Genomic DNA, 26,628 nt, shown 5'->3' on the forward strand with positions numbered 1-26,628 from the left:
GTAGTTTAGTAAATATCGAAGTAATGTTTACATTATAAGCACGATAGAGGCTATATAAAGAATTACATTAATTATAGGGTGGATGCCAAATAATAATAGGATTGGGTATCAAAAGATCAACAACAAAGTCTACTCTAATGATTTTTTGGATTTCCTATGACCACATTGTATCTAAAATCATATTTGTAACAAAAAATTCCAGTACATTTTCCTGAAGCCAGTAACTTTTGATTTATTCAGCTACGTAAGGAGTCAATTTTAAAATTAAGAAATAGTATCTCTTTTCGACAAATCAAACTTCAACACAGATATGTCAACAGTAGCTAGTTATCTACTTTCAGTTTAACGTTTCTAACTTTACGTTTGTTTTCTGACAACAGACTGACTCCGGAGTTGATAATGTTCGCTTTATATATACACTTTTCGTGTTCTAGAAATTTCTCGACATTCGAAATATATCTCGAACCAAATCGAATATAGTCGCGAATGTTCTAGAAAATCTCAGAATAAAGGTTGATAATTTAATAAACATTCAAGAATGTAATTGAGACATCAACAAAGTAGGTGAGCCTTGGTAACAATACAAAAATGTTTAGATATTAATTTGTATGGAAAACGCATGTAATAATTTAGTAAGTTAATATTTGTTTTCGCTGATTCATTCTCATACAAAAACATTGTATTACAAACAAGTATTCGCTACACAATACACTAGGCAGATTCTGAAAAAGGAGTATTTCACGTAGGATACATGTCGCATAATATTTCTTTGTTTATTTATTGCTAAGAAAGGCGAGAAAAAAAAATAGGTAATCCCAGTCTACGATGCAAAATAATTAAAACATTTTGCTTCGGAGCGAATGCACACGTTTTTCAAGCCTACCCGATATAACAACACATTTATATATTAATTCTAAATTAGTCTTTGTTCTATATTAAATAAACGGCGAGCTTTTAAAATAACAATGCAAATTTTAACTAGAATATTTTCAATAATAAATATTATTTCATTGTATTTGTGCCATTACACATTATTTATTACATTTATAAGCTACGGTGAGCACGGAAAAATCCTTTGCGCAATCAAATTTTCAATTTAAACGCGACTGCGTTGAGTTCGACGTATTTTTTTTTTTTTAGTTAAACACGTTGATTCCGAAAATATTTTAATGTATATCGCATATAATATATATTTTAATGAATACGAATTATATATTGTTTAATGAATTATATAAATTTAGGAGTAAGAGTGGCAAAAACGAATATTTTATCGACACATTCAGAGAGTAGTTTTAATTATCTCAAATGCCTAGCCAATACAATTAAATAAAGTATCTCCAGTCTGCGATTCATAGAACTAATTAATTTAATTGTTAATTAACGAAATTCGAAGAATGACCAATCCCCTGGGGGCTAAACAAACTTGTAAATGAAATGGCGAGTTTCCTCGCATAAAAAATTGCCCGGTCACGCGACGTTTTTATGTTTTCCGACTAATTGAAGCAATTAATGAAATTGGAAATAGACGGCTGCGGCCGGTGACACAGAACAATGGCATTAGTCTTGTTTTATTCTTTATTAGATAGTTTTAAGGAATTTGTTGCTTTGTTTGCAATAAAAAAATAGTTATTGTGAACATTACCTTTAACATTTGATCTGTATAGTTACGTTAATTTGGTTTTTGTTATGTTAAGTCATTTTTCAAGAATACAAAAGAAACAAAAGACCTAGAGAGAGAGAGGATCATGTTCTCAAATTTTTACCACACTTTGTAGTATAACAACCCTAGGTTCGATAAAAAAACAACATATCGTAGTTGTGGCCAAAAACATGTGATCGTCATAAGGAGTACCTACGTTGTGTGTATTTATTTTTTTATTGACCAATAGGCGCAGGCTACTAACTTTGTAGAGTAAATACACCTAACCTTTATTTACATACAATTCAAATTAAACATGTGACAAATAGAAAGAACAACAAAAACATTAACAACCATTAAACATAAAAGGAGAGTGCCAGGCTCACCTAGAGCTCCTGTGGGGAAAGAGCATGGCAGAGAAACCCACGATCGTTGCTCTTACCACCCAAATATAAATACAAAACAACCGCTAACCAAAGGCATACAATAAGATCCTTTGCTAATTAATGATCATCAAAACTGGACTTATTTGATTTCTCACTAAATGTCATCTCACTCAAGTCTGACATACACACTCCCAAGTAAAACTGAAGAGGTTTTAGTAACAATAATAGCAACAACAACAATAATAATAACAATAGTAATAATAATAGGGAAGGTACTGGAGTCCCATACGGGAGGCAATCCAGCTATAGTTGAGATTTCGGAGGAACAACAACAACAATAATAATAATAATAGGTAAGGTACTGGAGTCCCATAATACGGGAGGCTATCCAGCTAAAGTTGAGATTTCGGGAGAACAACAACAATAATAACAATAATAATAATCATGGGTGAAAATGTTAGTAAATTCAACAAAGCTCTTACATACGTATGACATACAGTGAGCACAAGCAATCAAAGAACAACGTAATCAAGATAAAACAAGTTAAATGTGAAACAAAGAAGTTGTTTTGCAATATCTGGGCAGACACGACAATACATACATATTTCAACATGTAATAAATAATGAGCAATCGTTAATAATAATTGTAACAGTTTTATCTTAGAGAAATATACGCCCCTGAGCGTAAGACAATGAAGGCTAAACCTATACAGAATTATTATCATGAAACATCAATATTTTACGTATAACGTAATCGTGGCAAAAACAAGTTAGATGTGAAACAAAGAAGTCGTTATTGTAATGTCTGGCAATGAGGACAATACATATATTTTTAACATGAAATAAAGAATGGGCAAACTTTAAGTATAATTATAACAATTTTACCTTGTAAAAATATATGCCCTTGAGCATAAAGCAATGGAAGCTAAACATACAAAGAATTATTATCATGAAACATCTATAAACATCACAATCATAAGATCACATAGAACAATTAACAATAAAGTACTTAAAGAATATTACCTGCTAACTAATAACACTTTAAACAATTAACTTTTCACTACTTTGACACACTGCCCGTCGATCGTCTTACTACCGATCTCCACCCTGTTCTTCAACTGCCTATCTTCAACTATCTAGGCTTCCTTCCAGAATTCCCTACCTAGGCGTTTTCTTTTTTTTCGGTTTCTTTTACCAACCGTCAATATTACTTTTTCATTATTGTGCAACACTCATGTAACAGGTGACGTCGAAGTTGATAAGATAAGTACGGTTTTGCACAACTTTTGAAAAATAGCATGGCATCAAATGTAGCAATGCGAGTATTTCTTACCGTATGATTTACCCCTCTGACATTATGCAACTAATCGATGGACGAACATTGAAATAACCTGTTCCCGTAGTAACAAACAAATTCCACAGCGTGACAACGTGACAAAATTTAACAAAAAGGGGCAGGTATCTCCCAATTCCGATCCCGTCACGCTCCCTGGAAACGAGTAGTGGGAATTGGCGAGCAATGCGGCCGGCTTTCTTGATTTGCGGAGTGATAGCTGTCCCAGGGGTCGCCGCCCGCGACTTCCGCCCCCGATATTCACGGATCGGGTTCCGGGGGAGGCGGCGATACCATCTCGGCTCCCGGGATTAACCGCCGTAATCCCTTTTTATTACTTTTTTGTACTTCGGAGAAGTTTTTAATTTGATACCGGGGTTCCGGGGTAGCGGACGTTAAAAATCGCGAGTCGTCGCAGTTTATCGCCGAAATAATTAAGTTATCGGCGCGGGGGCGGCCCGGCCCCAGAGGTTTCATGGGAAGTCGGGGACGAATTAAATAATTTTCACCCTTAAACAAAAATTGGGGTCTCGTCGTTTTTTTTTTTAATTTCTAGCTAGTGTAGCATAAAGTATACTCGTTTACTAGGAACACTATTAATTGTTTTCTGAGAATAATAGTCTCAGAATACAGGGTGTGGCGTGTATGTATAATCTATAAAAATTAAACACAGCTCCCTGATGATATTTGTAATAGAAAAGTTTTATACGAAAAAGTTCTATCTTCGCGTTTTTTTTTGTAAATTAAAGTTCATTTATTCAACGAAAATGAAGGCCGATCCTGTGTTATTTATTAAAAACTTTGGAAATGTTTTTTGTTTTTACGCGACCCGAGATGCAACCTTATAATTTAAGTCGTATAACCCAGCTATAGTCTGTTTAAAAATGAAAGAGAGTATTAAAAGCTTATTATGTTTGCAAATCGTAAATAAATGTAGTACTGGTGCTTATATTCAATATTCTTATATTATGTATTATCGGTATAGATGAAGTGTACTTTTAAAAAAACTTTGTGTGATCGGGTTGTACTAAATTGTAGCAGGTAGCTAAAATTTAATCCCCGACAATCCGTCTTTGTCTATGCCGCTTCAATTTCTCGGTCCATTTCTCTTATAAGTAAACAATATAAAAACAGCATTTCAAAACATGAGGCTACTTTAAGCATCATAACCGGGTTAAGAGGGTTTTTAGTAATTCAAATAAAATTATTCAATATTATTATCAAAATATTTATTTAAATTTAATGAATAGACTTTTATTCCACACAAAAATATATGTATTTTGAAAATTCAAATTATGGTGAGTAAATGTAGTGTTGTATAAATGTACAATAAAGAAAATAAAAAAGTAGGTATATTAAAATTCATCCTCTGAATATTCTGATGAATTATCTTCGTCTCCTAGATTGATAACGATAGGTTCCACAGTAACGTCAATTAAATTATCGAGTTCCCACATTTTCTCCTCTTCTTTTTGTACATGATGTATACATCTTTGCCAGTTATCTGCAGTTACTCGTTCCAAGGAATTTTTTAACAAAATTTTCACGTCACTTAATTTAAACGTCGTATTATTTCGCGCTACATCTCCTTTTACCTGCGCCCAGACTAATTCGATTGGGTTAAGTTCACAGTGATAAGGTGGTAACCGTAGTACCGTTATTTGGCGATTTGTTGCCATTTCATCGATAACATATTTTTTCTGATCTTTATTAAGATTGACAAGTGTCAAAAGTTCCTTTTTCACCATATTTGTTTCAAAAGAAATGTTTTTTCCGGATAACCATTGAATTATATCGGCTTTCCTCCAAGCAGTCGTAGGCGTCCGCTCGGTCTGCCGTGAATGGTAACTGGCATTATCCATGACAATTACAGACCCCGGAGGAATAAGATCCAACATCTGTGTAAAATACTCTTCGAAAACATCTGCGTTCATGTCTTCGTGATAGTCACCTGTATTTTTAGATTCAAATAAAAGTAAACCGCCATCTACAAAACCACTGGCACTACCTATATGTGTCACTATTAATCTTCGCCCTTTACCTGAAGGTGCCTTGAACCCTGTTGAAAGTCCATCCAAAAATGCTTGTCGAAAACTTTTTACATTTTTATCTTGCCATACTTTTGTTACAGTATATCCCTCGTTGACCCAAGTTTCGTCTAGATAATAAATATTCCTCCCTTCGTCACGGAATTTTCTAATTGATCTTAAGTAGGATCTTCGCCAACAAATAATTTCATCTTTATCGATAAGAACTGACTTCCTGTTCTGCTTTTCCCAGCAAAAATTCAACTCTCGTAAGACGGCCCATAATTTGCTTCTACTGATTTTTGGCAAATCGTTGTCCTCTGAAAGTTCACTTAAAATTTTGTTTAGCGTTGGTATTTCTTTTTTAAAATAAAATGAGTGTACTTTAGTCACTAAACACAAGTCGAATTTTACTCTACTGCACTAGCACGTCTTCGTATATTCAGCTCTAAGACTGGATTGATCTGTCACAATACACTGGCTCCTGCCCTATGATGTATCTTTGTGAATATTCAATCAAATCAAATTGTTTAAAGCAGGTTTTAAAAGTTCTTGGAAAGACGCTTCTTTAAAAAAAAAATAGATCGATTGATCGATTCTATTTCTCTTAGTTTGTACTTTTGCATTGAAAAGTTCCCCAAAAATTGAGAAGTATCTTTCTATCTTTCAACGACGATTTGTTTACGCGTCTGGTCTTCAGCACGTAACTTATCGTACAGAACACGGACAGGACCGTTCCAGAGAAAATATTTTGGTCCATAATTGAACTTTAAGACTTTTCTATTACAAATATTGTTAGGAAGCCATAGGTTAATTTTTATAGATTATACACGCCACACCCTGCGTATTAGAATACATTATCAGTTGGCATTTCTGATATCGTGGCCCCACGTTGGGCGCCATGTCGTAAATTTTGATTGGTTACACCCCTCGGCGTTATTTTATTTATTTTATTTTATTTGCAATGCAACTACCCAACATAAAATGAATATATCACGTTTGAACATACTGACGTACATTTAATTTTCAGAGTAGGATGTAAAATCTTCTAAAGCCTTCATAAATTATCTCCGTACCTTCCGCGTCGGTCCGGTCCTGCTCAGGGCCCGGCTCAGACACGAACGCTCTCTAATTAATCGGAGTGTAACAACAATTATAATATAAAACGTGCCGGGGGATGTTATTAGAGTGGTGCAGTCACATAAGGGTGTGGTAATGTAGCCGTGGTGTGTCACACGTGATGCCTCGTCCACGGAATATTTGCGTTATCTTTTTTAATTTGGGAATTTGTCGGGGGTCTCTAGACGCGCGTCCTGACACGTTCGCATCACGTTTGACCTATATGAAAGGTCGAAAATTTGTAGTAATTAGGGGGTAGGGTCGGGTGAAGCCCATGGGCATTGTATGAAATCATGTAATACCACCAACATTTTAAATATAAATCGAGATAGACTTCTCTTAGCAAAAATTGAAAGGAAATTTTATTTTCACACCACGTAGATGACTGTGTACTATTTTCATCCCCCATCCAATTTATATATCGGGTAACGGACTTGTTTGTACGAGTTTCAATTATGTCAATGTGCATGGAAATGTCAATACGGCGGTACCGCGCTCTCTTTGCTCAACTTCCGCTGCATCCCGCTTTATTAAAACTTAATTATGCCTTTTTATGGGACGTCTGCGAGCGGCGAAGTGCCTCGATGCTCTCCTTGCTCGATTTTAACGTAAGAAAAACACCGACCCAATTAGATTCGTCTACGGGGAACCGCCGCAACATCCGCGAGGTCAAGATCGGTTTTTGAAGGAAACCGAGTTTAGTTGTGCCTTAATTGGAGTTATTCCACGTAGACTTGAGTTTAGTTATAGCGCGGAATGAAGTCAAACATTGAAAATGTTCCAAAATGTCATTTAGTAATAATCAAAGTAAAGTTTGTTTTGAAAATTTCACATAAAATGTTTTTGAACGCATTTTGGTTTGTCAGCAAGTAATAACTAGATTTGTGGCTTCTTTAGAGCTGTATATATGATGCAAAAGCGTAACAATGGCAACATTTACTCTTCAAGATTGCATCTGTAGGGATGCATGTTGGTAGGCCACTACAAGATAACGGTGACGTCCTGGAAGTTCTATTAATTCTATAGAAGCTCATCTTTCATTCGTTAACATTAACCTTTAATTTGTTATGACGTTCATATTCTTTGCAATAACAATTATCAAAGGGCTTTATTTTTGTAAGATTTTGATATTTGATCAGCATAAATTAATTTACCGTAATTTATTTCCTCAGTTAAGTCGTTTATGAAAATCAAAAATAGGAGTGGTTCAAGATTTGATCCCTGAGGCACACCTGGCAAAGAGACGAATGGTGGTGATTTGAAACTCCTGATTTCAACAAACTGTTGACGGTCAATCATGTATGAGGGGTACAGAGAAAGTAATGGATCTGTGGTCCCAAATCATTCCAGCTTATGTAACAGTATAAAGCATGTCAATTTAGTCAAAGACTTTCTAGAAATCGGTATAACATTTTTAAATAAAAGAAATAAAATGGAAACAGATCAGGTTTTCAAATGTTAATGGCAACAAAATTGTTGTGAAAATAGTCCAGGAAACGATTTTTATGAAAATTTGGAATTAAGTTTACTTCACCCTGTAGATGGAAAGTTATATATGCTTGATATGCGCTTCTTATTTTTAGGGGATGAAAGCCACCCCTTATGTTACAAAACGTTATTTTTATAAAGTTTCAACCCTTAAAACCCGCCCTTAATGATAAAAATATAAAATTAATAGTTTCTTTGTCCTTAAAATATTTTTATAGAGCATATATTATAGATATAAACCTCTTCAATCGTTTATGGTATTATAAATCATTTGTTGCAATATTTCAACACTTAAAAAACTACCCCTAATAACAAAATATTAAAAAAATAGTTTTTAACAGTTTAAAATGATTTGATAGTACATACGGGATAAATTAAATTCTTTCACCTGTTTATAATACAATTTATAATTTATCGCATTGTTTTAACCCTTAAAAACCACCCCCAATGACAAAATATAAAAAAATGGATTTAAATTATTTAAAATGAATTATAATTTTTTTTTTCGTAATAACTTTCTTTCTCGCGATTTATTTTAATTTATGCAATATTCACAATAATTATTTCTTCTCTCTCTCAAATCATAATTTCGAATTTTCAAATATATTATTTTATTAACCAAAATATTGATATGCTCCACAAAAATTGAAGCGGTAAGGTTTTACGGAAAATTTCGGCAGCTAAAAGTACTGTAAATTTGAATATTTTTTAACTCGTTATTTTTGAGATTTTTGAGGTTAAAGGATTTGAAAAACTGACCTTCGCCCTCAACTGCAAACCTCTTACCAACTTATAAAAATATAGAATATATAGAAATAAAAAAGAAACTAAAATATTCTGTGAAAAAAAATCTAAACTTTTGTACTCTTGAATATATTTCGTATCTTTTTTATTTTAGAATGTTATTAAAAAATATGCATTCTAAACCTTTAAACTTGTATAATATATTGTTAGCACATAAAAAATGTAAATTGTAGAAGGATTACTTTTAATTTTAAATCTCGTGAAAAATTCATCAGTTTTTGTACCGATTTTTTTTCCGAAAAAGCGAATTAACAGTTTTATTTCGATCATAATTCTGTTAATTTTTATGCTAATGACTTAAGAGTCAAGTTCATTTTAAAGATTTTTTAAAGTACTTTAAAAAATGTACGGTGCATTTTTCTTGAGAAATAGAATTTTTTTAGTTATTTTACGTTAAACGTTTCTGGCGGACATGAAATTATCTTCAAACAGCCGTATCTCAGCACCTATTGCACCCACATAAATGAAAAAAAAACGTATTATTTCTTTTTCTATAAGCTTAATTTTCTTCGCTGTTTTTTTTGATAGAATGTCTATTTTCCGAGTTATTTGACAAAAATTACTAAAAACGTCTTTTTGTTAATAAAAATTTTCAATCACCAATAACTCAGAAAATATTGACTTATCGAAAAATGTTCATAAGATACTTTTTGCTTAAAACTGATTGCTTTGTCGATTCCTGGGGTTATTTTCAATATTTTATTTTTCACCCCCTAGAAGGGGTGGCTTCCACCCCTTGGGTAAAAGCGCTCATCGACACTATATAACTTTTGTTTCTTGAGCTATTTTCTATTTACAGTCCAAAGAATTCGGAGGGGAAACCCTTGGTTCTCTGCACTAAAGGAATTGTTCGGGACTGTGCAATTCCTAACGAGATCGCCATTTTTTTAAAGCCGGCGGTAGCCCGGGGCTTTCCACGAGAAAGAGCGACTTGATGGACGGCAAAATTTCACGTATCGCCGGCTGATCTGAATGGATAGGGCGGCGGCATCGGCAAAAGAGCAATTAAATCGGACGCGGCTATGATTCACGGCTCGCACGGTTCGACCGAACCAGACCAGAAAATTTCAATCGCACGGAAAGAACCGAAACATCGGTGAATTATCGCCCGCGCCGTTTGTCCGTCGATTACAGCGGCAATATGCAAATCAGCCCGTCTCCATGGTTTATTGTCTACATACGATCTTACTCACTTGCGTATAATGGATAGAAATTGGGTTAAATACGGAGCAGAATGTCGGCGTTTCCTGTATAAATTGGTGTAGTTTGCGGAGACACCGCGAAATATTGCTGGGAATGTTCGCGTGGCGGTTCCAGGGGTTGATAAATTGGGGCATGTAGAGGATTGTTTAGCGGAAAAAATTACCTCCCTGATACAACGGAACCCCTCCTGGAGTGTTACATAAATTTAAACAATGTAAGGTGCGCAAATGAATTTAAAAAACGAGAAAACTTCGCGTGTCCACACGCGATTAACTCGCGACGTTTATTGCGAGAGTTTCTTCATTCAGACGACATCGTGGAATTTATCATTTACTATTTCATCGACTATGTAGCTTCTTTACCGACATAAGAATTGTTCCTAATGACCGTAGGGCGTACAGAACTTCATTCAAAGCTTAATTGAGTGAAATAAATAGAAATTAATGTCGGAAATTGGAAATCAATGTTTTATATCTTTTATATTGCTGTCAGGCATCATCAGTCTTAGCAGACGATGCTACCGATCGCTGACCCATCATCCACAGGAGTGGCTTGAGATGGGCATTTTTCGAGAAGGTCAAAGTCTCATATTCAACGCGACACCACTGCAAAACTCTTGCGGATCCAGCCTGGAGCGTGTTCAATCGTCAGCCCGGGTACCCTGCAGCTTTTTAACCAGGGCCAGTGCACTAGTAGACTCAAACGTTTGCTTTTGTATTGTATACAGATGTTAGTACTGCTTTAATTTGTTGTAAGTTAGCTAAAAATTTCAATAAATCTCTTTCAAAATCCATACCAGGCGGTCTAAGGAGATCTCACTACAAGATCTTAAAGCTTGCAAATCAGGTAGGCTCATGAGGCGTCGTAAAAGACAGTGACAAAAAATATTAAACTCGTCAGTAGGTTCAGTCGAAAGCCTCACACGAAAACACAAAAAAATTAATAGCATTTTGAAGTGTGTAAGTGCGTTTTAGATATCGCTTTTAACTTACCTTATTATTGCTATTTTCTGTCAATACTGACGTCTGCTGCTGAAGGAAAACTGCTAATTTTTTATTATAACATTTTGCTATTTCCATCTATTTTCTTCCAAAGGTACAAGAACACAATAATTTCTGCTCATTTTGAAATTATTATTATTATTGTTGTTGTTGTTGTCGTTGTTGTCGTCGTTGTTGTTGTTTTTGTTGTTGTTGTTGTTGTCGTTGTTGTTGTTGTTTTTGTTATTGTTGTTGTTTTTGTTTTTGTTGTTGTTGTTGTCGTTGTTGTTGTTGTTGTTGTTGTTGTTATTGTCGTTGTTGTCGTTGTCGTTGTTGTTATTGTTATTGTTATTATTATTATTATTATCATTTAAGTTTATTTTTTCCAGGTACTTACTTCAAGATGTCCTTTTGTGGTTGAATCAGTTGCTCAAAGGAAAAGTGGGATTCCAGTGACAGACTTCAAGGTAAGTATTTTTTTATATTTTTCATATAATATTTATTATATATTTATATTGTACCAATATTACATTGAGCGCCAAAAAATAGTCGAGGGAAGGGAATATTTAAAAAAAATAACCAACCACAGTGCTGAACGTAACGACTTTATTTTATTATCACAGTTAACATTGTCTTCAACAAAAAAATGGACATTGAACATCTGTTTCATTATATCTTTTTCTACAGTTTGTTAAATATTTGTTAATACATTTAAACCATAAAATGGAGAAGCTACATAAAAGACCTGCAAGTTTGTTGCTGCAACAACCTCTCGACATTGCCTCAGAATAACTTTGCTTACTCGGACTTAAGTCTGGGAAGTCTGCCGGCCAGTGTAAGTAAATACCTAACAGTATTACCATCGCTGGTCTAGGTACAAAGGACGCCCGGTATATTACCTTGGAGCGGCGTCGCTGCTTCCCTCATAGAAGTGGGGGCTATTGGAGATAAGGGCTTATAGGGTTAATCCGTGAACGACATGCCATTATTTGTAATCTACCCTTTACTAAGCTCTTTCATTACTGCCGAGCCTATGCAAGCATTAGAGCAATTAGCTGGTTTATATAAATAGGGCCATTTTGAATTTAAAATAGGTAACAGGACACTATCTGCGATCTAAGCCTGTGTTAAGACAGGGCTTGCTTTATTTTTTAATTATTCATCCCATCCTCTGGCCCGTCAAGCGCTTTCGCAACAAAAAATATACATGGTGTCAATGAAATAATTATTTCAAAGACATTTTGACACAATGCCGAGAAGCTGTTCCTTTTTATAACTGTTCATTGATCGATTAAATAAAAAATTTGCACATTAGACAGATCGAGATGTTTAGAAACAAAATGGTGCGTACAGTTTTACAAAAAAAATACATACAGTATTAAATATTTGTAAGGCTGGGTTTTTTATGCACGCTCGCGATTATTCGCCTAGTGTAAACGCACCTTTACGTCGCTTGTTGAAATTAGTTAATATAGCTTTGATTGTCTAAAGCTGTGAGCTGGTTTTAATTGACATTTGGCGGGTAACTTTATCTAGCTTCTCCAGACTGACATTTTATACAAAATTATCGTTAACAGTTACGTGAGTATCTGGTACAAAATTTATTATTTATAAATCTATATAAAAATCATTAAGACGTACTAAATACAGTAATCAATTCGAAATGGGGTTGCCAAATATCAGATCCATTATTTTCGCAAGACCCATCCGCTAAGCTTTTTACAGTATGATAAAAAACAGGTTAATGCACTATTAGGCTCACTAAATAAACATATATTTATTCATTTACAACATAAAATATTAATCGGGTGATAAATAATTTAGGTCTGTTCTCATTCCTTGGTCTCAGTCAGCGGGAACATAATTTTTATTGTAACGGAACAGGTAGAAAGATCTGTCATTAGTGCCATGGGATATGGAAAAACGAATCAGTCGAATAACTCTAGTTACCGGTTGACCAAATTTGTTCGCGAATATTCTCCTATCTTTGACAAATCACAGTTTGAAGGATATTTTCGTTTATCTTTCGAATTTTGTCTTGAAAAACTATGTTGAATTGCTTTCGATGTAATTTTTGTGAATCATAACCTTTGACCTTATCTAATATGTAATTGTTTGACCTTTGATTATTGACATATTCTCAAAATTTAGTTGAAATGTAACACGACAGTAATATAAATCATACTACTAGAAATTTATTAAAATATCCATCTAAGAGTAAGAAATATGATTTGCTCCCAACTCTCGCAATTTCATTTTCGTTTCCTTGATGTCTGATTTTTTTCTCTGTAGATTTTGTGTCGTTCTACAACTTCTGGACAATATTTTCCTTGGTATGTCTACATATTTCTTAAAATTGTTCGCCTTTTGTAAATCTAACAACATTGAAACAAAGTACTGGGACACGACCAGAATGTTCACTAACGGATATTGGACTTGGCATGGCATGCCGTTCGCATTACCAACAGTCGCTTTGCAGTTTGAGGAGTCATTAGAAAATTCCGGTACAGCGTTTAAGAAGAGAAGCAATTCCACACATGCGGTCACATTAACCCGCAAACAGATCAAAGAAGGCGCAACTTTGCTCTCTGTGCAAGCATCCAACACGGGCGAATCTGCAGTGCTTTTATGTTTGTCTATAAAGCAGGAACACGGAAAGTGGGAATTACTACAGTGAACAGAGCCCAAAAAAATGCTAGAGGATATTTCAGTTTGAATTGACGACGCCAACTCTTCTAACAACGCATATTTCTATCAGTTTATTATCAAATTCTTCCACAGATTATGTAAAACAGAACAATTACCAGTCTTTTCGTTGCCTGTACCGTAAAAATCGTTTTGAATTTTGTATGAAGCCGGGAAAGGCGTATCGACTTTAGCCATTGTTACTTGACAGGACAAAGCATTAGGTTTGCTTTATTTCGCAAACTTGGAGGAAATGGAAAAGTTTCGGAATTACTTATTGAAAGAATGGCTGGAGTCCGTCGAGAGTTATAGTTATTATTACTATGCCCCCATATTGTGCGAGTTTTGCGACCTATATCGATAAGAAATGATAATTAGACAAGTTAGTGGCAAAATACCAATTTCTTGAGGTATGAGGTTCTTATCCTACCGTTTGGCCTATGAAATGTCCCGTGTGTATCAGATTTTATACAATTACACCTAATTTTATCAGTACTTCAGCAGAAACTGTTCAAACTTGAGCAAAAGTGGAAATAAACTTTGGTGTAATATACCTTTATTGAATATCGATCTTGAGAAATTTATTCATCTAGATTTAATGAAGATGTAGCATCGCCGAGCTCGGTATGTGTGTCAAACAAGTTTCTCCCGTTGCTATTTTGTTCAGCGAATTTCAGGAGCCTCCCGGGTACAAACGCCCCGATTGTTGGGCCAGCCGACTTCGATTCCCGCTCATATTTTAGAATTATTGCGACCCATTGTAAAAGTATGCTCATAAAACCGGGAGCATCGTGTCGAATAGCCCAGGGAAATATTTTATCTGGATTCCTTTTTATAGCGAGATATCATAAAACTTTGTTTTTATGTGTTGCTGCCACGACAATTTTCGGCATATTTGCAAACAAGGGGTGCATTCTAGTGTGCACTGAAATGGCGTGTTTCCAATAAAGTGATACAGACCGAGCTCGAGCATCAGTGGCCCTGTCCTGGAAAAGGTTATTTCTCGAATATCAAATATGGCGGGTCGTAGAAATGTTGAATTGTAACATTTTCGATGTTTGCTTTATTGTTCCCAACATAGTTACAAATTTCGTAAACGGAGGATATAATATCATATAGTAGTAAGCCACATTTTTTGTAATTCTGTTGTCTTCAGTCCAGTAGATAGTTTAACATAATGCAGACAACTACATAAAACAAACTGAAGAGAGTACGAAGTAGAGAATAAAGGTTTGTAAGAAAATGAAAATTGAGAGCACACAAAATGATGAAGTAATAGAAGAAGAGGTAGAGAACAGAAACAGAGGGAAAAAACAAGAAGTATAAGAATGAATTACTGGAAGACAGTACCTATCTGAACTGAAATCCTGCTCTTACACCCACTATACCAGTTGCTGAATGAAAAAAATGTATTTTTTAGGTTTCTATCCAGTCTCTTTGTTGTATTACACACCGTTCTAACATTCGTGGAAAATTTTTTCAACAAGTCAGAATCTGTGTCGCATCGGCGATAGGATTTTATCCGGATTTTAATACCGTCAGTTTTTGTATCTTTTATATGCTGCGTACATGGTATTTCCAGCATTTCATCAACACTAAATCACAAATAATGAACTCTGCCGTTTTTAAACTATGGAACGTGGAACGATGAAACCAATAAATGTGAACCCATTTAAGCGACATTTGCAATTTGGTTCACAATGAATTGGTGGAACGAGAGCAATCAGTTTATTTAGCATTTAATGTAATCAGATGAAATAGCCCTGCATCGGCCATTGCGGAAAATCGCCTCATTTGCTAATAGGGAATTATCAATATTGATAAAATAAAATCATATATCAACTCCGACTAACTATTCGGCATACAGTATGTCTGCATTTGTTCGAAAAAATTTTCCCTGAAACTCCCATAAAAAAAATTAATCAATTGGTGTCGGGTCTGGGTATCGAGGGGGTCAATCAAAGTGCGTATGTACAGTTGTTTTCTCATGTAGAGCAGTAATTTCAGTCACCCTGTACTTAAAAAAGTAAGAGTGATCAAATGTCACAAAATATAAACATTTAAAGGACAGACATAGCAGAAAACGCGCTTGACAGACACGCCGGAGCAGAAAATTCGCAACAGGAAACGTTTTTAATATATTTCAGTTTTCCATTAAAAGTTAAATCCCCGTTGACTGAGCCTCACAGAGGAAGTAAATTTAACACTTGTTTGTTTTAGAGTGTCACTTTCCGGACGCGTATTTCTCGATCAAGCTACCTTTGACGTTTGGGAAAACAAATAAGTAAACGTCTTTAATCTCTTAATTTAATAGTAACTTTATACATTCTTTTTACAAATATAAAAATTTGATACGGCGCTCTAAATCGGGCAAACCCTAACTCAATACAAGCGCAACGTAACTTACTAGAACTAGTTGAAGTACGGTCTGCGAGAGGGCGCTACTTGCCGAGTCGAAGGCGCTCACTGAAATGCGAGAAAAGCAAATTTAATAATCAGATAACAACTAGAATACGTGGAATATCATATTCTGGGAAAAATTTGGTGGTGCCAAATCTGGCTATTTAGGTGGCCACATAATGGAATATTCCACGTTTTCGAGTAAATTTTGGCTAATTCTGGAACTTTCCGGCTTACTCTCTCTCACCTCTTTCTGGCCGGGGTTCTCTGGCACTGCTCAGCCGCAGCACCGCCTCCTCGTGGTAGATGTCGTCAATCTCGGCGATACACCGCAGTATCAGCTTGCCCCCGTTGAAATGGTACTCCGACAGCACCATCTTCAAGGAGAGGTCGCTCCACGCCGACTCCTGGTACTGGCGGGGGGTCAGGGGCTCTGTCCTGGCCACCTATAACAATTATCATGCTTTATATACCACAGTTGGATGACCAATCAAAATATTTTGCTTCACAGTGATCGCCATAGATAACGCGCCTTACCCGTAGTATACGGATAGAAAAATTAGCGATTTCTTCATGGAGAAAAGTAGGAATCATGGAACGTTTGATACAACTTTTAAATTAGAAGATGTCCTTCTGTTGTTTTAACATTTGTACATTTTAGTATATTGGTACCGAGTCATGAAATAAGTAAACGAAATCTGCAGTCTCGTCTATACAATTTACATTATTTCATTGTCGCAACTCCTATATACGAACAAACCAATCCTTGATATCTACTGATTAAATAAGATCTAAGATGCACTCTGTATAATTGGGTCGGATACTACAGCAACTTTAGATAATATCCTTTTGAATTTAACTTCCTCGCAAACTGGGTACAAGTTTCAATATAAACTTTTCAGGATTAACTGGGAAATTGAAAACTTTTTGCTGGAGCATTTGTTTTACTGCTGCCAATATTGACTTGCAATTATGAGACAGTTTGGGACGTTTGGACGTCGAGCGATGTACAGGGTGATATATTATTTCAAAGCCAAAGCCTAAAAGATCTTGAGAGGAAAAGTAACAGTACATTTTAATTCACAATTTTTATTAATGTATGCTATGTTGCCGGTGTTAGATATATTTCCTAAAACTTAACTATTTATGCAAAGAAGGAACTAAGAATTTTGTTAAAAACGATATACTCGGATGCCGTTCCTCTCGCAATTATCGCTCGGATATTTCCAGACAGATCCGACGAAAGGATGGGGCTGAACTGCGACCCTCTCCCGGGAGCTCCCGGATTATTATTGTCCGTTAATTATAGCTGCCTGTCGTTCCCGGCAAATCCATTTTTCTTATTATTAATAATGAAATACCCTGCTAATTAGACAGCTCGAACGCCGAGTGCCGCTTTCACTACTCCCGAAGAACAAAACAAACAAAAAATGCCGAGCAAGTCGATCCTTTGTGCATATTTTATTAATTTACTTATTTAATATCGCTCGGCAAGGGGGTTTTGTTAATTAAATAATAATAATAAAAAAATCTGAAGCGCCCGCTTTTCATATTCCAGTTAAAATATTTAGATGGCGCCCAACAAGGTACGGCTCTGGTAATGATACTATAATGTATTAATAATGTATCTCAGTATACAGGGTGATTCACAAATGGTGACCAAAAATAACCAATCAACGACCAAGCACAAAATATTTTCAAATCATCGCATAACTCTCAAATATATGGCACCTCGACTATAAACATTTTTGTCAGTGTACCTACTGTGAGATTATTCAGGACAAACTTGAGTGACGCCCGCGGGCGGGCTGGGGGAGAGCTGCAATTGGCCTTGAGGGTGTCTCCATAGTCCAGGGGGTCTCTGCCAACGCTGATTTCTGGGGGGAAATCCGGCAACTCTGCAAAAAAATATTACGTTATTTACTTCATATCTTACAGTGTTGTGGAATATATAGGTTGCTGAATAATAATATACCGTCCCCTCTCCCGCACAAATATTTGACATCTTTGTATGAAGCGTTTTTATTATTCTTTCCAAAACGAATATAATTTCTCATTTATTAATTTTAACAAAATTGGAGTCAATAAAGTAATATCCGTCCAATTATAGTTTTATTATGTATATGAGCTTCGAATTTGTTATCAATGACAGTCATCCTTGATGCGAAGTTAATAATCCCTATTTAATTACGTCTGATGTGCATATTATAGCAATATATATGTCGGTGGTATTGATGTTAAAATTGTTAAATTGAAAATTAATATCAGCACGACAGCAGATTTGCAATAACCTTTGGAGGGTTCAAAAAAAGTAATACGTATTTTAAATTACCGGTAATGTAATGTGGTTTTCCGTAAACACAGTACAATCAATGCGATATTTGTTGAGATATAATTCCAAGTAGACCCCTGCGTCACTCTCTGGGAATTAACCGCATTGGACACCTGAGTCAAAAGATATTGGCGGCGTGGCGTTCACCGTAGCAGCTTGCGGTGCATACTGTGTTTTGCAGTTACGAAGGTGTGTGCCAACAGACGATAAAAATAGTGTAGATCCAGACAGCGTAAACCAAAAATATTGAAAAAACTAAATCTGTTTACAATAACAGTCTTAGACTTCTTTTTCGGTCTGTCGACAATTTGTAGCCGCGATTTTTGCTCTTCTCTGCCGACACATGTTTTGTTGAGCTTAATGAAAAAAGCATTGAAAAAAAAGCGTATGTCGAAAGTAAGTAATACTGTTGTGAATTAATTAAAATACCACCTAGGGGCAATTTTCCAGCTACCGAAGCTGTAAAGAGAAAAATAAACAAGGCGGGTGAACTGTATAAGCACGAAGGCAAATATTTGAACACTAATGCATTGAAATTTTTCTGCAGTCAACGCTCGTTTGCGTTGAAATTTATTAAATTCAGTCGGCGATTGCAGTTTTCCATTTAATAATCAGATAATTAAATTTTCAGATATATAAATCAATTCGGTATACGTTTACACTAGCTGATTAGAAATATATTAATAAATGTACTTCTTGAATAAAAAATTCTGTAAAAAGTCTTTCATTTGACTTATTTCAATAAGGTTTCAATTAAATTCCAAAATAGTTCCATTTGAAATGCAATAAGAGTTAAAACTGGTTTTAATTCTAGTTACTAAGTTCTAATGAATACTGATTGGATTCCACTTCAATTCCAATAGAGTTTCAATAGACTGCAATAACTGTACTGATGAAACAAAATTCCAATAAAATTTCAGTTGGATTTCAGAGCCATATTATATTAAAATAAAGTATTACTTGAGCTAGGTTTCGATTGGATATTATGACAATTCCAATTCAATTTCAATTAGGTTGATATTGAATTCAAATTAAATTAAATTTCAATAGAAACCTGTCTAAAATTGGACTAATAATAGAATTCCAACGAAATTTAAATTAGATGATAACATTTCAATTACTTGTAGTTACATTGTGAAATAAAATTGTACACCATTTGATATTCCAAAAACGAATTTCAGTGTCTAAATTCTATTGTTGTTCCAATAAATTTCTTTCAATTTCCAATTGAAGCAATTCTACAAAAGCCTAAATTGTTAATAAAATCTTTGGTTAGTGCAATTCCAATAAGATTTTAATTAACTTCCAATAAGATTTCAATCAAATTCTATTCGGAATCCAATAGGAGCCATATCAGATTCCAATAACGTACTAGCTAAATTCCAATTCTAGTCAAATTTCAATTGAATATCAATAATTCGATCTTAAGTTTCTAGTTTCAACTGATAAGATTCCACATGAATTCCAATTGAATTAAAATAAAACTCCAACTTAGGATCAATTTCGATTGTTCTGTTTTAAGAGAATATGATAGACCATTTAAAATCAGTTTCTTAGCAGTCGGCTTGGTGGTGTTCAATTTCCCTGAACAACATTTTAAATTCTAGTCAAAATTCCAATTCTAATTAAATTCCTATATATCCAGACAATTTACGTAAATTCCAGTTAAATTCTAATTGAATTCAATAAAAACTAGTTTTAAATTCAAATAACTGAATTAATTAGATTAAAATTCCATCTTGACTCCATTGACACTAATCTTATGGTTATGTTTTGAACTGAAACCATTGGACCATTTAAAATCTACCGAAGTTTTTCGCTCCAATCAGATTCTGCGGCGCCGTCCATTACTCAATTTCTCCGGAAAAGTTCCGCCGTTCTACGCGCGACAATTTCTCAGCCACCTAGTGTTTATGACAAAATAAGCCCCGAGGAATTTTTTACAGGAGGTGGAGTGTCGGCTCGTACAAGAAAAACAATCTCGAGCCTCTTCCGCACCGAATGTTTTCGTCGCTCGGCGTTTTCTTTTGGACGTCGTCTGGCCCAACTAACGATATATTGATTTATGACCTGCCTTTGATGTGTCCAATCATTTAATTCAACTAATATAAACTTGTTAAGTCTCTAAGTATGATTAATGATGGGGGAAATATGTAACTAATGTCAACTAATTCGAGATTGATTTATCTCGAAGAATGTCTGTTTCGGTTAAGGGCCCTCGACCCTTCGGCCCTTCCGATGTTTTTCTGTTTATTCCTCGTAGGGACGGTGTGTACCTAAGCACTCAAAAATTTGCTGGGGACCGGCTTTTTGCCGTAATGGGAGTTTAACGCGAAACGTACAAAAACGGCAATTTGTCCGAGGGCCTGTTTGTTTTGTCTTGGCCTGTCGATTTTTGTGTGGGAAAAAGCTTCAACATCGATAATCTTCGATTAAGCTATAACAATTTTGTATTGAACATAAAGTTTATTTTAGACTAGAGTCGACGTTCGATCGCAGCTCTTGATAACTCCGCTAACCCTCGAGGTGGATCTTCGCTGGTGATCTTTCTGTAATGTTCATATCCTATATGCAGTGGCGTACTTAGGATTCTAATTCAAAGGCTAGCTGGAACTGTGTAAAATGTAAGATTCTTTTACAGAACAAGTTTTTTATATACATCGGCTTGGATATTTTTCTTGATACTGTGAATTTTGGGAAAAAATGTAATCGTAACAGCAAGAACAAATAGGACCGTCTGGTCTGGTTGGCAGAAACTTCTGCTTGATGGAATACAACAAATTAATTATTTAGGGATCGCAAAAAAGAGCTATTTCTCTTTGTAAAGCTTTTAGATGTACTAATTGCACAAAGTAGCCCTAACGTAAAATGTTGGAACTTTGGCAAAAAGATCGTTAATTTCGTCAGAGTAAAAAGTTACAAGAAAATTAGTTTAGTGCACGTGAACCGAGGAATTTCCTGGTTGGGGCATTATTGATCCTAGAAACGGGAAATAAGGACCAACAGGAGTATTCTTCTCTACTGCGAGATATATGGATTCAGTTTTTACGGAAATATATCAAGCCGGGGCAAATATACAATCTTTTTATTCAGATGATTTTTGCGGAATGTATTAGTGGGACGAACTCATTCGAAAGTTGTTGTCGAAGTAACAGAAGGGGAATTAAGAGGTCCGTACATGTTTATATAAACGTTTTCATATAAATTAGTATCAGTAATGTTTTCAAGCGATAGAACATAAACTTCCTAGAAACTTCTTGTCGCAATCGTAACTAGAGGAGATTAAGGGGTCCTTACACGTTTAAATAAACGTTTTTATGTAATGTTGTATTAGTGATTTAACGTTTTCCCGTAAACTATCGTTTACAAACCAGGAAACAGATATTCTTTACAACCAATCTTGTCATTTGGCATTATTAGTTTGCAGAAACGTTTATTGGAACATGTGAAATTTTTGAACAAAGCTAAAGGTGGCATTAGGTCGTCCACAGACGTTTATATGAACGTTTTTATATCATTTTCTATTGGCGATTTAACGTATCAGGATTTGTTTTTGAGTACTTTTCTAGAGATGACGCAATTTTAATTTGGGTAAATATAATAATAGAACAACCTTTTTTTAAATTTCTAGTAAAAGATATACGTTTATAGAAACGTTTTTATAATATTGTATCAGTAATTTACTTTCTCGTGATCTATCGTTTAAAATTTGTGGATTATCGCAGATTAGATATTCTTTTGAGCCAGTTCTGTCATTTGGCGATATTATTAATGTTTGCAAACTTGGAAGGTACTTTAAGGTATTTTAAAGATCCAGTGGCGTAGATTTTTTTGTCAGTGACATGAGCCAATTGAAAAAACGTTTTAGATTTTGTGTGGCTGCTCAATGATTGTTTCCGTTCGAGAAGCTACCGTTGAAGTAGATGTGTGGGTGGTTAAATACGCCGCCACCATTGATCCGAAACGACGGCTACAGACGAAATAACCAGATAAATTTCGCTAAACGGATACACATTTTAGAAACATGAGTATTTAACAAAATTCACGGTTATTGTTTCATCCCCGGTCTGGAAATCCTGACTCGAAAGACCTTTGAGCTCTCTTTGAAGTTTGCGTTCTGATATTTTATCCCTACCTTAAATATACTTAAAAGGGGAACTGGAAAATAATTTGTATGCTTCAAGGAATTTGCGGCCAACTTAATTGACTGCTTTCAACGCATAGGTGTAACGTTGGCTGAAAATTTTGTAACGAAAATCGTTCTCTTTGACGGAATACACCGAGCTAAAAATATTATGCGTGAATTTAGGAAAGACCAAGTTTAATAACGATTTGACGTTGCCAACCTTCGTTTCTCGTTTACTGTTAGAGATAGAACTGTACACGCAAAAAAATTCTTGCTGCAAATGTACATTTGATTTTAAGGTATTGCACGTTTATATGTATACAGGGTGATTCAGTCATAATGTCATTAATTTTAACCACGTATTCGGAAGGCTTAATAAAGACAGAAAATCGGAAAAAAAATTTTTTACTCGACTTTTAAAAATGAAGGAAATCAACCCATAACTCCCGCTACGAGGGCTGCCCTGCCGATGCCCGGATGCTCGGAAAATTTTGTAACGTAATGTCACGAACAGTTGTCGGCTAAAGGAACAGCGTTGCCAAGTTCAGGTTCAAGCTCGCCAGGTTAGTATTTGACATATAACCGACCACTTCGTACACTCGATGCACCTGGGCGACTACAGCTACTACGAAAACAGCCGGTATTTTAGATTTTAAATTAAATTTGTTGATACGATTTTCCTTTGATAAAAGACCGACAACTTTTTGCTACTACACTCGTATTAGTCTAGGGGCTAGGGGCCAGATAGGTTTCCGTAGCCAAACAGAATTCCACGGCTGCAAATAACTTATTTTTAAGTATTTTGACTTCTCGAAACCAAAAAACTTGGTGGCAAAGCCTGAAAGTGGTCAGTTTAATTGTTGTTAACAAATTGAATGTTTAAATGGCTGTAAAAAGTTTATTTTTATAGCTAGTACAATTTTTTATCTGTTAATTATTACGTTTTCTCACAACAAACATATATTTTTTTGAAAATTAAAAAAAGATTAACTTTAACCAAAGTTATTGCAAATTTAGTGCAAATATATTACATTTTCCGTCTCTGCGCGCACCAATTTTACCATATCTCTGGTTCAATTGGACGGATTGAGACGCACATCTCATTTTAAAACTTAAACTTTATTTTACAAGATAGGTAAGTTCCATTGATTAATTAATTTATTTAAAAATTAATGGCAGCTTAGAAAGTTGTGGAATTTCAACGAAAATGTTGGCTTTATTGGTTTATAAAACTTTTTTTGTTATTCAATTTTTATGAAAAGCCAAAAAAGTTACCGGTTATTGTTCCTCGCATCCTAACAATGATTTCATGCCTTGCTTGATTGTTAGAATGCAAAGAACAATATCCGGTAACTTTTTTGGCTTTTCGTCGAAGTTGAATAATAAAAAAAACCTTATAAACAATTAAAACCGGCATTTTCGTTGAAATTTCACAACTTTCTAAGATGCCATTAATTATTAAATAAATTAATAAATAAATGGAACTTAGAACCAGATATGGTAAAATTAGTGCGCACGGAGACGGAAAATGTAAGAAATTTGCACTAAATTTGCAATAACTTTGGTTAAAGTTAATTTTTTTTAATTTCCAAAAAAATACATATTTGTTATGAGAAAACGTAACTATTAGCGAATAAATTGTACTAGCTATAAAAATAAACTTTTTACAGCCATTTAAACATTTAATTTGTTGATAACAATTAAACTGACCACTTTCAGGCTTTGCGACCAAGTTTCTTTGGATTCAAGAGGTCAAATATTTAAGAATAAGTTGTTTGCACATCTGGCTCCTGGACTATATGGTGCACGTGTGCAAATTAAAACTGGGTTAAAAGGTTACTGAACCACAGGTTACCCTAGGTCGGAAACACGACGTACCGAGTTGTTTATTTGTCTCCGTCCCATTGTTTTTTTATGGAATATACAAGTCTCTCTTCTAATTGCAGTCAATATTTAAATACTGCATACAATTTATCCTCTCTTTATAATTTATCTAGTGAGTGTTGGTTTTTTATGACATTATTTCTGTAACGAAATTGAAATGGTTATGAAATGAAATTTAAATTATTTGAACTTTTGGGGTTTTGTAACTTCAATATTAAATCTTATTTAAAGTGAAACAGCTAATTTCTTTGCAGCCATAATAGTCACATTTGGTCAGATGAAACACACTACTACCCGCACACTACTCGTCGGTGGTATAGCTTTCAGAGGAGATTCGGTGTCAATGTCAATGGCGATCGTTTAATTGGGCCGCATTTTCTACCTGAACATCTGAATGGGCCGCGTTACTAATTTTTAGTAGAATTGTTTGAAAACCTTCCCCTTCGGGCTTACAGCAAATGTTGTTAAAATATTAAAATTATGATGCTAATAAAAACTGATTTTTGGCAAGGCATGCTCAGACCTCGAGGTTCTTGCTGGGCAACAATAACAATTTAATATGTTGATTGCATAAATAAAAAATAATTTATAGCATTTTAAATTATTATTGGTTGACGTGAGCAAAACCGTTTATTTATTGTCTTTATATGAGCGAAAATATATAAATATGGCAACGTTGCATCTAGGGCGCGTTGTTCATAGGTTCATATCGTAGCCGTGCATAATATTGTGACGTCAGCCGGTCAGTAACAGCCTGAAAAGGGGGTTAAATAATGATTTGAAAATATTTTTTTTCAGCTTAAATATGCATTTAAATTTTTTTTAATCACACCATCGTATTATACTCATTTTTCTCTATCTGCTCTTAAAATTAATGACATTATGACTGAATCACCCTGTATACACAAGAAAATGTTTTCTTTTTTGAAGAAAATTATTTATTTAAATACTTTAAATTTCTACCCAGAAATATAATTTCTTACTTTAAAAATAGGCAACATTTAAAATAAATATTTGATACTTATATACGGGTAAACGAATTCTATTCTTAATTTTATGATCTACATAGGTTTTATAGAAACATGTTTTGTATTGTATATTAATGTATCGTTTGTTTCATATAAAATTGAATAGTTTTGGTCAAATGATTGTATACAGGGTGTCCCTGAAAAGGATGGACAACGCTTGACGACAGGTTCCTTGGATGAAAATAAGACTATTTAGCCCAACTTACCTACATACAAAAGTGCACGCCTACTGAGATATAGCCTTCTAAATATAGAATAGATAACCTATTTTTTTTTAAATAATTTGAAAACTATTTTTCTTAGAATCTTCAAATTTGGTACTTTTATTTTTTTATATAAGGGCAAGGTAAATATAGAATTGGGAGAGAATACATATACAGGATGTTCTATTTCTAGTGCCTGTGCGCCACTGGCACTAAGACAAATTACAGATTACAGCAAATATTTCACATAGTTTGACGAAAGCATATAACATTTGAATAGAATAAAATAGCATTTACGGCAAATAATTCCATTTAAAGCCATCTGCTCATTTGATCCCAATACTTTTTTTCTCAGTGTACTGTCTAGTTTGATTTAAAGAAAATGGTGTTATTTTCTAGGGAACCTTCCCGTGTTTTGTTGCTTTATTGAAATCTCAGAAATTCGGTCTCGCGAAATGAAAAATGGTCTACAAGTGATGAGAACCCTCGAATAGAACGTTCTGAGGCGGTATATTTTTTCTGTGCCGAAACAATTCTCCTACGGCTTTGCTCCGGCTCCCGCTCCGTCTAGTGGCCTTTGATATATGACAATATAAAGCATTTACACTCGTCATAGCATTAACAAGAGAAAGGACGGGAACTTCCACAGCGCTGTCTAGCGACTGCCAACAATAGAAAAGTTACAAATGACGTCCCTTTTATACAATATTCAACTGGGAAACTTATTCTATTCCGCAAGGCGCAGATAATACGCGAAATATTATTTCGCCTCGCAAAATGGCCGCCGAGCGATGCGACGTCGCGGGATAAATCTGAAAGATGCCCCCCGAAACTTTGGCTATTACACCTGGAAATCAATTGATAGACGGTGATGTCGTCGCCGAATAAAAACTCTGACGCGTGGGGAGAGAGGAAAATAAATCGGTGCGGTTATGTTCCTCTTCCACTTCACTCTTGCGGATGCGACGTATAAAAGGTCGTCTCGGGGTCG

General features: G+C 34.9%; 1 protein-coding gene across 1 annotated transcript in view; it reads right to left on the reverse strand.

The window, feature by feature from the left end:
• Positions 1 to 11,571: 11,571 nt before the first annotated feature.
• LOC108916078 overlaps positions 11,572 to 26,628 on the reverse strand; it is a 35,733-nt gene continuing 20,676 nt past the window's right edge. Inside the window, exons 4-6 of the mRNA XM_018722311.1 lie at positions 17,829 to 17,962; positions 16,312 to 16,510; positions 11,572 to 16,130 (exon numbers count right to left, since the gene is read on the reverse strand). Of these exons, the coding sequence (XP_018577827.1) occupies positions 16,042 to 16,130; positions 16,312 to 16,510; positions 17,829 to 17,962 (422 nt within the window). The 3' untranslated portion in view covers positions 11,572 to 16,041. The remainder of the gene's footprint in view (positions 16,131 to 16,311; positions 16,511 to 17,828; positions 17,963 to 26,628) is intronic.

The sequence above is a fragment of the Anoplophora glabripennis genome, unplaced genomic scaffold (genome assembly GCF_000390285.2).
Source record: "Anoplophora glabripennis isolate ALB-LARVAE unplaced genomic scaffold, Agla_2.0 scaffold1, whole genome shotgun sequence".
NCBI lineage: Eukaryota > Metazoa > Arthropoda > Insecta > Coleoptera > Cerambycidae > Anoplophora > Anoplophora glabripennis.